This window comes from Macaca fascicularis, chromosome X (genome assembly GCF_037993035.2).
Source record: "Macaca fascicularis isolate 582-1 chromosome X, T2T-MFA8v1.1".
NCBI lineage: Eukaryota > Metazoa > Chordata > Mammalia > Primates > Cercopithecidae > Macaca > Macaca fascicularis.
In genome coordinates, this window is record NC_088395.1 from 19350339 (window position 1) to 19364878 (window position 14540).

Genomic DNA, 14540 nt, shown 5'->3' on the forward strand with positions numbered 1-14540 from the left:
CCCCAGATCTGGAACCATTTCTTGAATCAATCAGTGTGAAGGCCACACCACGGTCAGCTTTCCTACAGAAAGGGTGTTGGCAGAAGAATTCCTGACACCTCGCTACAACAATCTAGGAATGTTCAAATTCAGTGACAACAATTTTAGTCAGTAAATGTAGTATGATAATTAGGCAGCTCTTGACTGTCTCATTTACGCACCAACACTTCCAGAGGGGGAGAAAACACCATAATCAAACAGCTGCCCTGTAAAACATGTTTTATATATTCTGAGATTTTTATTTCCTGATAACAAGTGCAAACTGCTGCTTCTGGTGTTAGATATAACTGACTACCCATTTCCATTTTAGGAAATAATTTTCTGTATCATTAAAAATTAAAACATCTAGTCCATAAAACTTTCCAGAGGGCTTTGCTAAGGCACAGTTGAAGAAACTGTCCTAAATTGGAAAAAAAAAATTCTAATTTCACGTTTTTCATCAAAATATAGGTTAATAATCTATATCTTTCATACTTGCTAAGTTCTAAATATTCCTAAGCCTAACTACCTTCGTGAAAATCAGTAAAAGAAAAGGTCAGTATCTAAATATCTAATGTAATTTGCATTGGTTTATCGCCCTGGGGAAACTATTCTACAATGTGAAGTACACTAATAAAAGTCTCTTCTTTCACTGTCATACAAATGACTTATTAAAATAACAGTATTTTGCCATAATTACTGAGTACATATCTATGTAAAGTATATATGATGTTTAGCACATACAAGTTATACATCTCAAGCAGGTGGTATTTCTACCAGGAAATAATCTCAAATCCTTACACAACCCTGAAAACCTAGTTAATATTAAATCTCAAGAAACACAATGAAAATGTCCAACTTTGGCATAAAATTTTACTACTCTCTACCAGTGATTTTTAACACTGAGGGAACTGAACCTTTAGAAATGATGTCTGCGAAGGCTGACTCTCCAAACCATTGGTTCTCACCCATGGTTGCACATTTGGGAGGTTAAAAAAATCTCCATGCCTGGGTCCCACCCCCATCCCTGAGATTATGTGAAGTAACTGGTCTGGGGTGAGGCCTAGGCATGGGGATATTTACAAGCTCTCCCAGTAATTCTGAAGTGCACTCAAGGCCAAGAAGCACTGCTATAAACAAACTAATCCATTATTTCTAAAATGATTTAACATAGGCCAGGATTTTCTGACTAAAATATTCAAGAATATCAATATCCACTGAATTTCGGAATAACTCATGTTAAACATTTCCACTATACAAATATAAGCATTTTAAAAAAATACTATAGTATCCAAAAAAGCTTGTATCAAACTTGCAAAAATACATTTTAGAAATTCTTAACCATGAATGAGTCGTGCAGGAACACACATGTTTACAGTTTTGCTTTGCTTTCAGACTAGGGGAAAATAACATCAAAGACTAATTGAGTCTATGCTAAAATATTCTGTCCATTTCAGTAACTGTTCAATGTCTTCATATTATTATCCAAGTTGAGAACTGATTTTTATGTGTAGGTTTGGATCCAACAGCTCACGAAGGAATTCGGAACAGTGTGTTTGCTTCAATTGAAACTAACAGGAGTGTTTGCCTCCACTTCCCTAACGAGCCTGGAAATGCCCAAGTTGCCTGCACACGTATGACTGTAGCACAGATGCTCACAAAGTGGCCAGGAAGTCGTCTGTGTGAACTAGAACCTGTGGTGGGAAGGAAAGAATTGCACAAACAAGCCTTTGTTTTTCTCCAACTTCCTGTACTACTGTGGCATTTCAGCTAGACATATAATTCTGCTTTCCCAAAACGAAGTACTCAGGAGAATGTGAACAATACCCTGTACCTTCAAAGAGAGAGCAGTGTCGGCATCGGTGTCATGGTACAAGATCACATTATTGGCCATGTCAAAGCTTTCTCGGACTCCAAGATGGTAGAAGAGGGAAGGCTGTCTGGAGACATCACTCATGTCTACCACAGCAACATCTGCAATGAACAAGGAGAGGACAGGATTAGGGGAGATGATCTGTCTACTTCATCTACTCACTGGTGATCACCAGTGGGGAGCTATAGCAATGTGTATTTCTGTCATCAGCCTGTTAGGTAAAATAAGGAATGATTTGATTAAAATTACCCTATGAACTGTGGAAGAAACGCAGTAAGAATCTTTTTGAATCCTCTTTCTTCTTCAAAGTGCTGGGAATGTAACCTCACTTAGAACTTGCTGATGGATTTTTAATGTTATTTTTGTTATGACTTATCATACATCCGAAGAATATATTTAGCTTATATATCAGGCATAAAGTATAATGCAATGAAAAACCATGTACCTTCTGTGTAGCCTAAGTCAGAGGGTTACCTGCACTCAGGGTCCCATGTGCCCCTCTCTAATCACATCTCCTCCCTCCTGCCCAGAGAACACTTCTGTCTGGATCTATGTATTTATCAGTTCCACGCACGTGCTATAGAATGAACGTTTGTTTCCCCTCAAGGTTCATATATTGAAACCTAATCCCCAATATGATGGTACCTAAAGATGAGGCCTTTGGGAGGTGATTAGGTTATGAGGATAGAGCCCTCGTAAATTGGATTAGAGCCCTTATAAAAGAGACTCTGGAGAGCTGGTTTCCCCTTCATCATTCCAGGACACAGGGAGAAGGTCCCGTCTATGAACTAGAAAGCAGGTCCTCGCCAATGAGTCCGCCACCACCTTGATGTTGGACTCCCTAGTCTTCACAATTATGAGAAATACATTTCTGGCTGGGTGCAGTGGCTCATGGCTGTAATCCCAGCACCTTGGGAGGCCAAGGCAGGTGGACCACCTGAGGTCAGGAGTTCAAGACCAGCCTGTCCAATATGGTGAAACTGTCTCTACTAAAAATACAAAAATGAGTTGGGTGTGGTGCCAGGTGCCTGTAATCCCAGCTACTCAAGAGGCTAAGGCAGGAGAATTGCTTGTACCCGGGAGGCAGAGGTTGCAGTGAGCTGAGATCGTGCTACTGCACTCCAGCCTGGGCAATAGAGTGAGACTCTGTCTCCAAATAAATAAATTTATGTTGTTTAGAAGCCATGCGCAGGCATTATGTTATAGCAAACAGACTAAGACAATATGTACAGGCATGTATAGGCATTACACGCACACACACACAAATTCCTTAACAGTGTATTGCTCTGTTTTGTATGTCTTTGAACTTCATGTAAACGGTATTGCACTGTACATATATTCTTCGGCTTGCAATTTTTTGGTGGCATTCAACCAATTTGTGCACTTAGCTCCAGTTCATGCATTTTCACTTCTGTATAGAATTCTGTTGTGTGACAGATTTTTATTCATTTCGTATTTCACACTGCTGCAAAAAACAGTCCTGTCATAGCTCCTGGCTCACATGTCTACCATGAGCTTGACATATAATGTGCCCTAGCCGGGCGCGGTAGCTCATGCCTGTAATCCCAACACTTACAGGCATGGCCGAGATGGGCAGATTGCTTGAGCTCAGGAGTTCGAGACCAGCCTGGACAACATGGTGAAACCCCATCTCTATAAAAAATACAAAAAATTAGCCGGGTGTGGTGGTGCGTGCCTATAGTCCCAGCTACTCAGGAGGCTAAGGTGGGTGGATGACTTGAGACTGGGAGGTCGAGGTTGCAGTGAGCTGTGATCACGTCACTGCTCTCCAGCCTAAGTAACAGAGTAAGACTCTGTCTCATAAACTAAAAAAAATAAAATAAAATGCACCCTAGAGTTGCACCCTGTAATAGAGACCTATTCTAAACAGAGGAGCAACTTCTTCCATAAATAATGAGCATGTTTACATTATGCCTAGCAGTATGGGGCACCATTTCAAAACTCCAAACATTCTAGAGGATGTAAGAGTTCCAAGTTTGACGGGAGCTTCCTCACCATGTGCAGTGGAGATATAGGAATGCAGTGTCCAAACTCATGCTTGCACTGCTGTGACTCCTAGAAAGTCACTGAAAATCCCAATGGGACAGAACAGAGGCCAGTTGAACAAGGGCATGAAGAAACATGAAGGGACGCAGCAGTGCATCAGCACCAGACACTGCTGGCTCTGTACAGAGGCACTGGGAACCTGAGGCCAAGTGCCGCTAAGCCCCAGAGTGGGCCTTTCATTCTCTTATTTATGGATTGCCTGCTGTATGGCAGGATTGTGCTGGGTGCCAGGGACAGAAGTATCAACAGGGCATAATCACCTCCCTCAAAAGAAAAACCCAACTACAATACAATGTGGGTAACCAGAAGAAAGGGGATGGTTAGGATCACCGTGAGGGCAGCCAAAATGAGGGAAACAGTGAACAGAGTACCCCCAGGAGGGTACATAATCCACACCTGAGTGGAGGGCAATCACAGAAGTCCGGGGAAAGGGATATTGTCCATGACCTGAGGCTCTGTAAGAGTTAGGCAGGCAAATGGGATGAGGATGCAGGGGATCAAAGGGAAGGAAAGAGCGGTGCAGGAACAGAAGCCAGCTAGTGCAAGGGGTCAGCAGCAAGTCAGGGTGTAAGTGTGAAGGCCACCCATGGATCACTTCCTCAGGCCAGAACACCCCAGAAAACAAGCCTGGAGACGGAGGGCTGGACCTTCCTTGAGGCAATGGGAAACCTATGGTTGGGTTTTTTAACTTTTTATTTTTACTTACTTATTTATTTTTGAGACAGAGCCTCCCTCTGTTGCCCAAGCTGGAGTGCACCGGTACGATCTCGGTTCACTGCAACCTCCACCTCCCAGGCTCAAGTGATTCTTGTGCCTTGGCTTCCAGAGTAGCTGGGACTACAGGCATGTGCCACCATGCCCGGTTAATTTTGTTGTATATTTTTAGTAGAGATGGAGTTTCACCATGTTGGCCAGGTTGGTCTCGAACTCCTGACCTCAAGTGATCCACCCACCTCAGCTTCCCAAAGTGCTGGGATTACAGGCGTGAGCCACTGCACCTGGTTACCCTTTTTTTTTTTTTTAAACAGAGATGGGGTCTCACTCTGTTGCCCAGGGTGGTCTTGAACTCCTGGCCTCAAGCAATCTTCTCACCTCGGCCTCTTCAAGTCCTAAAATTACAGCTGTGAGCCACTGCTCCTGGCCTCTTTAAAACTTTTTATTATGCAGAACTACAAATATACATAAAAAGTAGACAGAATAGTATAATGAAATCTCCATACCTCCCACCTCAACAACCACCAACTCAAGGCCGGCTTTGTTTCATCTTTACTACTAACCACAACGTCCACCCCTTCCTCCCTGTGTTATTTTAAAATAAATCCCACCAGACACCATACTGTTTTATTCCCCAATATTTCAGGATATATCACTAAAAGATGAGAACTCAAAGAAAAAAATAAAGTATCAATGTCTCACCTAAAAATATTTTTAAATAATCATGAGAGTTTTTAGCAGAAGACTCTGAGTCAAATGTACCCGTTAGAGGTCGTCTCCTAACGAAAGGATGCATGTCTGTGCTGAGGAATCACTCTGCAACCCAGCCTGATCAACTTCTCTCAAATGGATAATTCCACTCCCCAAAGACATTTGCTTAGTCAAGATAACCGGCCAGCGCAGCTGAGTAAATCACACATTCTGCCTATAGGATTGCTTCCTGGACTCTTACTTATCTACATTAAAAATTATATGTTTCAGGCCAGGCGCGGTGGCTCACGCCTGTAATCCCAGCACTTTGGGAGGTGGAGGCGGAGGCAGGTGGATCACCTCAGGTCAGTAGTTCGAGACCAGCCTACACACCATGGTGAAACCCCGTCTCTACAAAAAGTACACAAAATTAGCTGGGCGTGGGGTGGGCACCTGTAATCCCAGCTACTTGGGAGGCTGAGGCAGGAGAATCGCTTGAACCTGGGAGGCGGTGGTTGCAGTGAGCCAAGGTTGTGCCACTGTACTCCAGCCTGGGTGACAAGAGTGAAACTCGGTCTCAAAAGAAAAAAAAAGTTGTATGTGTCATAGTGATGCTATGAAAAAGTAGCAACATAGACATTAATTCCAAGGCCATGGTGACTGTTAATAATGAGTTAATAAAGGCAAGGAAGCAAATAGAAACAGACAAAGGGGAGTAGCGGAAAGGGGCAGAAGGGAGGATAGGGACAGTAATCCTGAAGTCACGCAGCCCATTTTCACAGGCAACCTTGAACATGGCAGAGGAACTTGTGGCCAAGAAGATTCCATTTTGATCAAGCGACATGAGTTCCTTCCTTCCTTTACCTTCTCAACATTCTGTGCTGGGACGCACTGGCCTACCGATGATTGGGAGAGACTTTTCACTGTCAATGAAAAGAGGACATATTAATACTGCTACTCAAAACAAACCAAATTCTGAGCAATTCATGTTCAACAGGAAAATTGCCTCGAATCTAAAGTTGAAATTTTTGCCTGACATTTGTCACTCAGGCCAGTAGACTAAGTTCACTTTGAGGATTTATACCAAAACCGTAGGCAACTGGCTTATTTTCAGAATTTCTAAAACATGAATTTAGCATCTGATTTATAAATGTGAATTGTAATAAAACACCAGATTGGAACTTTTATTCCATACAAAGAGAAAAGGGCTTTATCCCTAAAGAGAGCACCAGTTACCTAAAACCTTTCATCACCACCGTGGTCACATGCTTTGCCATTTACAAAACACTTCCACAGACGTCTCAGTTGAATTTCAGAACCCCAGCAGGCAGGGCAAGTACTGGCTTCACTTCCCAGGTAGAAAAATGAAGTGCAAAGAGGTTAACAGACTCGTCCAAGGTCGCTCAAGTACAGCATGAAGAAGTCAGGACTCAAAATCAGCTTTCCCAACCCCAAGTTCTGTGTTCCCCGATGCCCTGATGAGGCTTAGTACATTCCTGACACACTGTAAAACTCAGCTACCTGGGGGCAAAACAAATTTATCTATCAGGCTAAATCTTAAGCAAAAAGATCACAGATAAAAAGGAAGAGATAAAATTCAGATTTTCATTCCCAAATACACCCTGTGCTCCTAGCAACCATTACCTTCCAGTTCCTACTGACGCAGGCCAGCTTCAGGGAAAAAGCACATATCGTACAAACCATCTTTTCTGACCCTGAGGCAGGCACACACACCCATCCTACCTATCTTGGTTTAGCAAACTTTAAGAAGTGATACCAGGCATGGTGGCGTGTGCCTAAAGTCCCAGATACTCTGGAGGCTGAGGCAGGAGGAGTACTTGAACCTCGGAGTAGTCCAGTCTGGGCAACAGAATGAGACTCTGTCTTTTTAAGAGAGAGAGAGAGGAGGAAGAGAGAGATACTACATCAAAGATTGCAAAAAGCCAAGGTTCCAGTTGAAATCTATGCTTAGCAGTAAAGTGTAATTTAAAAACCAGTCACAATGACCTCAAGCATGAGGTTAATTACAAGGACCCTGAAACACACTAGTATGAAATAAGAAAGATGATGCATAGGACTTTAGTTCGTTGAAAACTTTTGAATACTATCTTGAATACTATTTTTGCTAAATGTTTTATGGGTAATACATAAAACTAATTTTCTAGTGTGGTTTAAAAGTATCTGATTTCTGAAGCAAAGCATTACTCAACAAAGTGATATGACGGCAAATGATTTACCATATAGTACTTCTGTGACTGTACTGGCTCATGCCAGTCTTTAAATATACACCACGTTATCCTTAAGCCTATCTAACTCCCTGCAGAAAAAAAGAAATTATGAAAGTAAGTAAGACTGGCTTTGTCTAAACGAAAAGTGCTAGACTTTAGAATAAGTTTTTGACCAAAGACTTCAAAACAAAAATTGGATTGGACATATGACAGCGCTAGCTACCTAAAAGCTACCTTAAAAAAAAAAAAAAAAAAAAAAAGCCCAGATATGCTGGACAGAATGCACTTCTCCTAACTCCTACCATAATTTAAATCTTACTTATTCACTGCTGCCTATTTCTGACATAGTCAGGTCAAGTCAATGAAGAAAGTTGTGAAGTGTTTTGTTTGTTTGTGTGTTTGTTTTGAGATGGACTCTTGCTCTGTTGCCCAGGCTGGAATGCAGTGGTACGATCTCGGCTCACTGCAACCTCCGCCTCCTGGATTCAAGTGATTCTCCTGCCTCAGCCTCACAAATAGCTGGGATTACAGGCAAGGACCACCATTCCCGGTTAATTTTTGTATTTTTAGTAGACATGGGGTTTCCCCATGTTGGCCAGGCTGGTCTCGAACTCCTGACCTCAAGTGATCTGCCCACCTCGGCCTCCCAAAGTGGTGGGATTACAGGATTGAGCCACCACACCCAGCCTGAAGTGTCACTTAAATCTTATTTTCCAATATCTTAAGAAGGAGCCAACATACCAATTCAGTGTTAGGACATCAGCAAGTCCTTACCAACTGTCATAGTGGGTGGGTACTCGTTGCCTGGGGCATCGAGTTTTAACTAGGAGGAAGGAGGGGAGGCACGAGGACATCAGGAAACTACCTGGCCTCCTATCTTTTGCTTCCCAGTATCAGATTTTTTTGGTAAGAAGGACTGAAAGTAAGTCTTTTTTTTTTTTTTTTTTTGTTGAACTATGTAAGTGTGATTGTGTCCACTACCAGTTTTTCCAAAAGAAATGCAGCACATATAAGCCAAATACGTTTTACTCACTGAGGTGAATGGGCTCATTGGGCTTAATTTCAGACCACTCACAGTGAAATATTTGCAATATACATTACAGCGTGAGTTAAGCCACTTTACCTTTTGCACATACACATTGCTCTTCCAGCTGACAATGCAGAAAAAATACGCAGCATGACACTGCAAGGTAGACTGCATTCATCACTTTAAATGCTATCAATAGTTTTACTTGGGAGGCTGAGGCAAGAGGATCACTTGAGCCCAGAACTTTGAAACTACAGTGAGCTATGATCGTGCCACTGCACTCCAGCTTAGGGGACAGAGTGAGATCCCATCCCTAAAAAAATAAAAATACATGGGTATTGATATCATTGTCATCATCCTTGCTGTAACATACTTCACAGTTTCAACTCCGGGTTCCCTGGCAGCCTGTGAACACACCACCCAATTTTTTTTTTTTTTTTTTTTTGAGATGGAGTCTCACTCTGTTGCCCAGGCTGGAGTGCAGCGGCATGATCTCAGCTCACCGCAACCTCCATCTCCCAGTTTCAAGTGATTCTTGTGCCTTAGCTTCCTGAGTAGCTGGGACAATAGGTATGCACCGCATGCCAGGCTGATTTTTTTGTATTTTTAGTAGAGACAGGGTTTCTCCATGTTGGCCAGGCTGGTCTTGAACTCCTGATGTCAAGTGATCCACCGGCCTCGGCCTCCCAAAGTGCTGGGATTACAGGCTTGAGTCACCGCGCCTGGCCACCATCCCAGTATTTTCATCTTCGTCATCTGAAGATTCCTCTTCAGCTTTCCTCAACCCTTTTCTAAAGGGAAAGCTTTGACATGACTCTGTAGCAAAATTTTTGGAGACATATTCTGAGAAGCCTTTTCTGACCAGTAGATAACCTCTTCTTTCGAAAGGTCCATGTCACGCATCACCTTCAAACTGTGCGCAATTCTAGAGTGGTGCAGAGTTTGATGTACTGCAGCCACACGCTGCAGACCCTGACAGGGGTACCGCTGAGCCTTCCTGTTACTGTGACAAAATCACAGTAAGTAGCCCCTGCATTTCTTAATTTGTTCTCCAATTATCTCGTTAAAATGAATGTCAGTTGGCTTGAGAGAACCATCGCTTTTACGTATACTCCTCCCACAATAATACACTCTCCTTAACAAAATCAACAGCTCCTTAAAGATCATCACTAAGCATTCGGACTTCCGCCTGGCTGCTGATTCCACCCATTCCGTGCTATACATTTCCTCAGCGGTATCTGTCCCCATAGCCTGTGGGAGTGGTGACTCATTGCTTGATACAGGGGCCATGTTGCTTGGAACTTGCCCCTTCTCATTTCCTTTTTTGTAGGTGGTCCGTTGAGAAGGGATGTGTAGAGTTTATGATCTGCATCAAGCACTCCATAGCCAGAGAGTGCTTTATAAAACTTATCTATTTGCTTCTTAGGAATGATAAGCACATTGGATGCAGGATTCTCATTCTCAGGATAGATAACACTTTTTTTTTTTTTTTTTTGAGATGGAATCTCACTCTGTTGCCCAGGCTGGAGTGCAGTGGCATGATCTCAGCTCACTGCAACCTCTGACTCCCAGGTTCAGGCGATTCTCCTGCCTCAGCCTCCCGAGCAGCTGGGATTATAGGCATGCGCCACCACGCCTGGCTAATTTTTGTATTTTTAGTAGAGATGGGGTTTCATCACGTTGGCATGTTAGCCAGGCTGGTCTCGAACTCGTGACCTCAAGTGATCCGCCCGCCTCAGCCTCCCAAAGGGCCGGGATTACAGGCATGAGCCATCACACCCAGCCCAGATAACACATTTTTTAAATAAACCCATCTAACAAGTCTTAAAACTTTAGCCTTGTGAGAGCCAATGATAATCACTGTGAACATCAAAATAGTCTTTGCTTCCAGCTCAACCAAAATATTTGGTGGGATTCACTGGAGGCCAATGAAGGTGGCAAAATATTTGGTGGGATTTACTGGAGGCCAATCAAGCACCTTTACGATATCAACAATTTTCATTTCCTTTTTGTCCCATTTATTCTACATTTCTTTTACTCTCAACATTAATGGCCGCACAAGGCATCTTGTATGGCTAGAACTGGGCTGATGCGACGTGGCTGGCATTAGGACATTCTGGTGCTATAGTAAGCATTGTCGATAAGATGCAGAGATATTTTATTATATTCTGATTCCTACTACTACATGACAAAACACCTCAAAATCAAACAGCACAAGTTTGAGTTCCTCTGCACAGGACAAGGAATGGGGTTAGGATGCAATCTCCAATCTCAAAATTTTGAAAACTTTCCTTACAAACTGCAGGCGTATAAGGCAACCCCACTACATGATAACTGCCCAAGGGATCTGAGCCGTGCATTTTTTATTTTACTATATAACTTTGCTGATTTTAAATAATGTATAAAAATATACACTAACAAGTGAAATGTGATAAATGGAAATATATAGCTACTGATCGATACCATTAATTTCAACCTAAACGCAAGCTTTGGCATGTATCATATATTTCCTAATGTAGTTATTCCAATAAAGTAGTTTAAATTATGGAAACATTAATACTTTGTGAAAAAGTTCACACACCGGGTTTCAGCAATTTATTATTTCACAAAGCACATTTCATTCTACACTGGGGTTCTGGTATGTTTACTGATGGGGGTTGAGGGGAGTGGTGCAGGTCGGGGAGGGTGCTGACATTTACTGAGCACTTACTAAGTTCAAGGCACAGAAGTTGAATCTCTATGCAGGGATCTTTTTAAATGAGGCTCAGAGATATTAAGTAAGTTATCCAGGTTCACACAGCCAACGAACAAGACGGTAGAAATCCAAACTCTGGCCTATAAAGCAAATGTTCTTTCTCCGTCACCACCTGTATCACCAGGGCCAGTGTGACACAATAATAGAAGACATGTTTAGAAGGTTTCATTACAGGTCTCTGGTGAAAGTTTTTGCTCTGGAAGGCAGAAAGGCCACTACATCAAGGATAACCTGCACTTCCTGTACTTATCTGGATAATGAGATGAGGAGAAGGCAGTAGTGGTCCTGTCTTCTGGACTCAAAGTACCTGGGGGCACTTATCGTGAGGCAAGACCGGCATCCCACGTGTTTAAGGCATCAAGCTTGGTTTGTCAAGACGCACACATGTCATACTTCACTTGAGATGAATCACATATCTAAATGTAAAAGCTGAAACAAAGTTTTTGGAAGAACACATAAAAGAGTATCTGCACAACTGCAACCTGGAACGTTCCTTAGGGAAGATACAGCAGGCAATCATAAAAGAATAATATTCTAGATTAGACTTCATCAAAACGAAGAGCTTCTGCTCATCAAAAGCCACAAATATGTACATGAAGAAGCTAGCCACAGTCTGGGAGCAAATATTCACAAAATTTATTTCTGACAAAACACTTAAATCCAAAATATATAAAACCCTCTCATAATTCAATAAGATGACAGACGACCCAATTAAATGTGTCAGTGGCTAGAATGGACACCTCACAAAGGAAGATATCTACATGTCCAAAAAGCACATGGAGAGGTACTCAACATCATTAATCATGAGGGAAAGACAAATTAAAACTGTAAGGAGAAACCACCACAACCCCTATAAGAAGAGCCACAATTGACAAGATTGGTAATACAGTGTTGGTGACGACGTGAAGCCACTGAAACTGTCACACACTGGTGTGACACAATATAAAATGGTACAACCACTTCAGAAAAAAAGTTGGAAGTTTCTGATATATTTCGACACACACTTAACCCTTTGATCCAGCCATTCGACTCATAGGTATTTACTCAAGAGGAATAAAAACATTGGTCCACAAAAAGTCACAAACACTTGCAAATTGCAAATGTTCATAGCTTCTTTGGTTGTAACAACTCCAAACTAGAAGCAACCCAAACATTCATCAATAGGAGAATGCCTAAACTAAGCAGTATATTCTTACAATAAAATTGTATACTATTAGAAAGGAGCAAACTACAGATACACACAACTGTATGGACAAATCTCCAAAACATCACGCTGCATGAACGAAGCCAGACACCAAAGAATACATATTGTATGAGGCCATTTAGATGAAGCTCTAGGAAAGGCAGATCTAATCTACAGAGATGACAGCAGATCAGTCATAGCCCTTATAGGGGCAAAGGGAAGATTGAGGGAGAAGGGACATGGTGGAACTTTCTGGAAAAACAGAAATTTCTCTATATTGTGATGGGGGTCGCGTTAGACAGTTTTAGTCATTTTTTAAGGTTGTACAGCTGAGATTTGTATATCGCAATGCCTATACATTTCACATTCAAAATGTTTAAAAAGAATAATTGGCTGGGTGCGGTGGCTCACACCTGAAATCCAAGCACTTTGGGAGGCCAAGCGGGTGGATCACCTGAGGTCAGAGTTCAAGATCATCCTGGCCAACATGGCAAAACCCAATCTCTACTAAAAATACAAAAATTAGCTGGGTATGGTGGCATACGCCTGTAATCCCAGCTACTCAGGAAGCTGAGGGAGGAGAATCGCTTGAACTTGGGAGATGGAGGTTTCAGGGAGCCAAGATTGCGCCACTGCACTCCAGCCTGGGCGACAGAGCAAGACTCCATCTCAAAATAAATAAATAAAATAAAATAAAAGTAAAAAATAAAAAGAATAATCAAGTATGAGGTAGGGAATGGATAGAGGTAAAGAAGAAATGAGAACAGCAGGATAATAATTGTCAGAGCTGGGTAATGTACATGTTTGAAATTTTCCATGATAAAATAACTTAAGAGGGAAAGTTATCTACATCAAACGCTCCTGGCTCTCTCTACCTTCTCTTTCCCCTCCCTATCTGTGTCCAGTTCTGCCTGGCCCCTGGGATGGCCTGCCACAGACCCCAGTTCCTGAATGAGCTCTACTTCCTGCCAAGACTCACCCACCCCTCAACTCCCTTCTGCTTCGCAACCACTCTCCCTCCCCAAACCAAGCCCCAACAACAGCCAGGCAATTCTGCCAGTACCATCACACACAACTGCCAAAACCTGTGCAAGTTACTGGGCAACAGGAATTTTTCCAGCCTACTTTATAGAAAGTTCAGTCCTATCCCAACCATGCTATTTGGCCGCGATCGAAACAGCACCTATTTCAAAGCCAGATACATAGAAGACTTTTAAAAAACAGTTTATGGCCTGTATTCCAAAACTATGTTTGGAAGTTCACTGCAGGGAACTGAAAATACATTTTGCCCTAATAACAGATAATACACAGCCAGTAAGGTAGCAGACCAGCCCACAGATATCTACTCTAAAATGCACTCAAGGCTCAAACAGCAATGTCTCTCCATTAAATGCTGCAGGTGCAATGCTTCTTTCAAAGTTGGCCCACATGACTAAGGTGAGGAAAGTTCCAGGCTCAATTCTGAGTCAGTAGCACTAAGCAGCATGGAAAGGAAGGAGGCTCAGGATGGGGCCCCTGTAGGCAAGCCAACAGCCAGGTCCAGCAGAAGACAGCTGAGGTCCTGCCATGGACTTCTGCAGCCGGGCCCCTTGGAGCAGTCATTGCTGTCTAGCCTGAGCACACCCGGCCACTCTCTCCAGCAGGGAGGGAGAGAGGGAGAAGGTTTCTGAGTTACAACCCCATCTTTAATCTCCTACTGTACTTAAAGTAAAAATTATACTTATATTCTAGAAAATAACATACAGTATGGAAAATACGGACAAACAAAAAGAAAAAGAACCGGCATTCTCAGCATATAATTGAAACCACTACTTCCATCCCAGTATGTCCAGTGTGAGTTCTTCTAGTCTCTTCTGTCAGATACGCACCACTGAAGAGAAAGGTTCAGACCTAGAAATGTGTCATTAGGATGGATGTTATTTCTTAACAAAATCGTAAGTGCACTCTATCTATGGCCTGGCTACCATTTTCAACATGCCACTGGA

At 42.5% G+C, this 14540-nt stretch overlaps 1 protein-coding gene across 5 annotated transcripts in view; it reads right to left on the reverse strand.

Annotated features, from left to right (window-relative positions):
* The window catches only part of MAP3K15 (mitogen-activated protein kinase kinase kinase 15), a 149898-nt gene that overhangs the window by 121994 nt on the left and 13364 nt on the right, over window positions 1-14540 (reverse strand). For all 5 annotated transcript variants that reach the window (XR_287236.4, XM_005593116.5, XM_065538460.2 and 2 more), the window contains exon 2: window positions 1853-1992. Coding sequence is in view for 4 of the 5 variants with exons in the window: in XM_005593116.5 (XP_005593173.3) it covers window positions 1853-1992 (140 nt within the window). In the remaining variant the exon portion in view is untranslated. The remainder of the gene's footprint in view (window positions 1-1852; window positions 1993-14540) is intronic.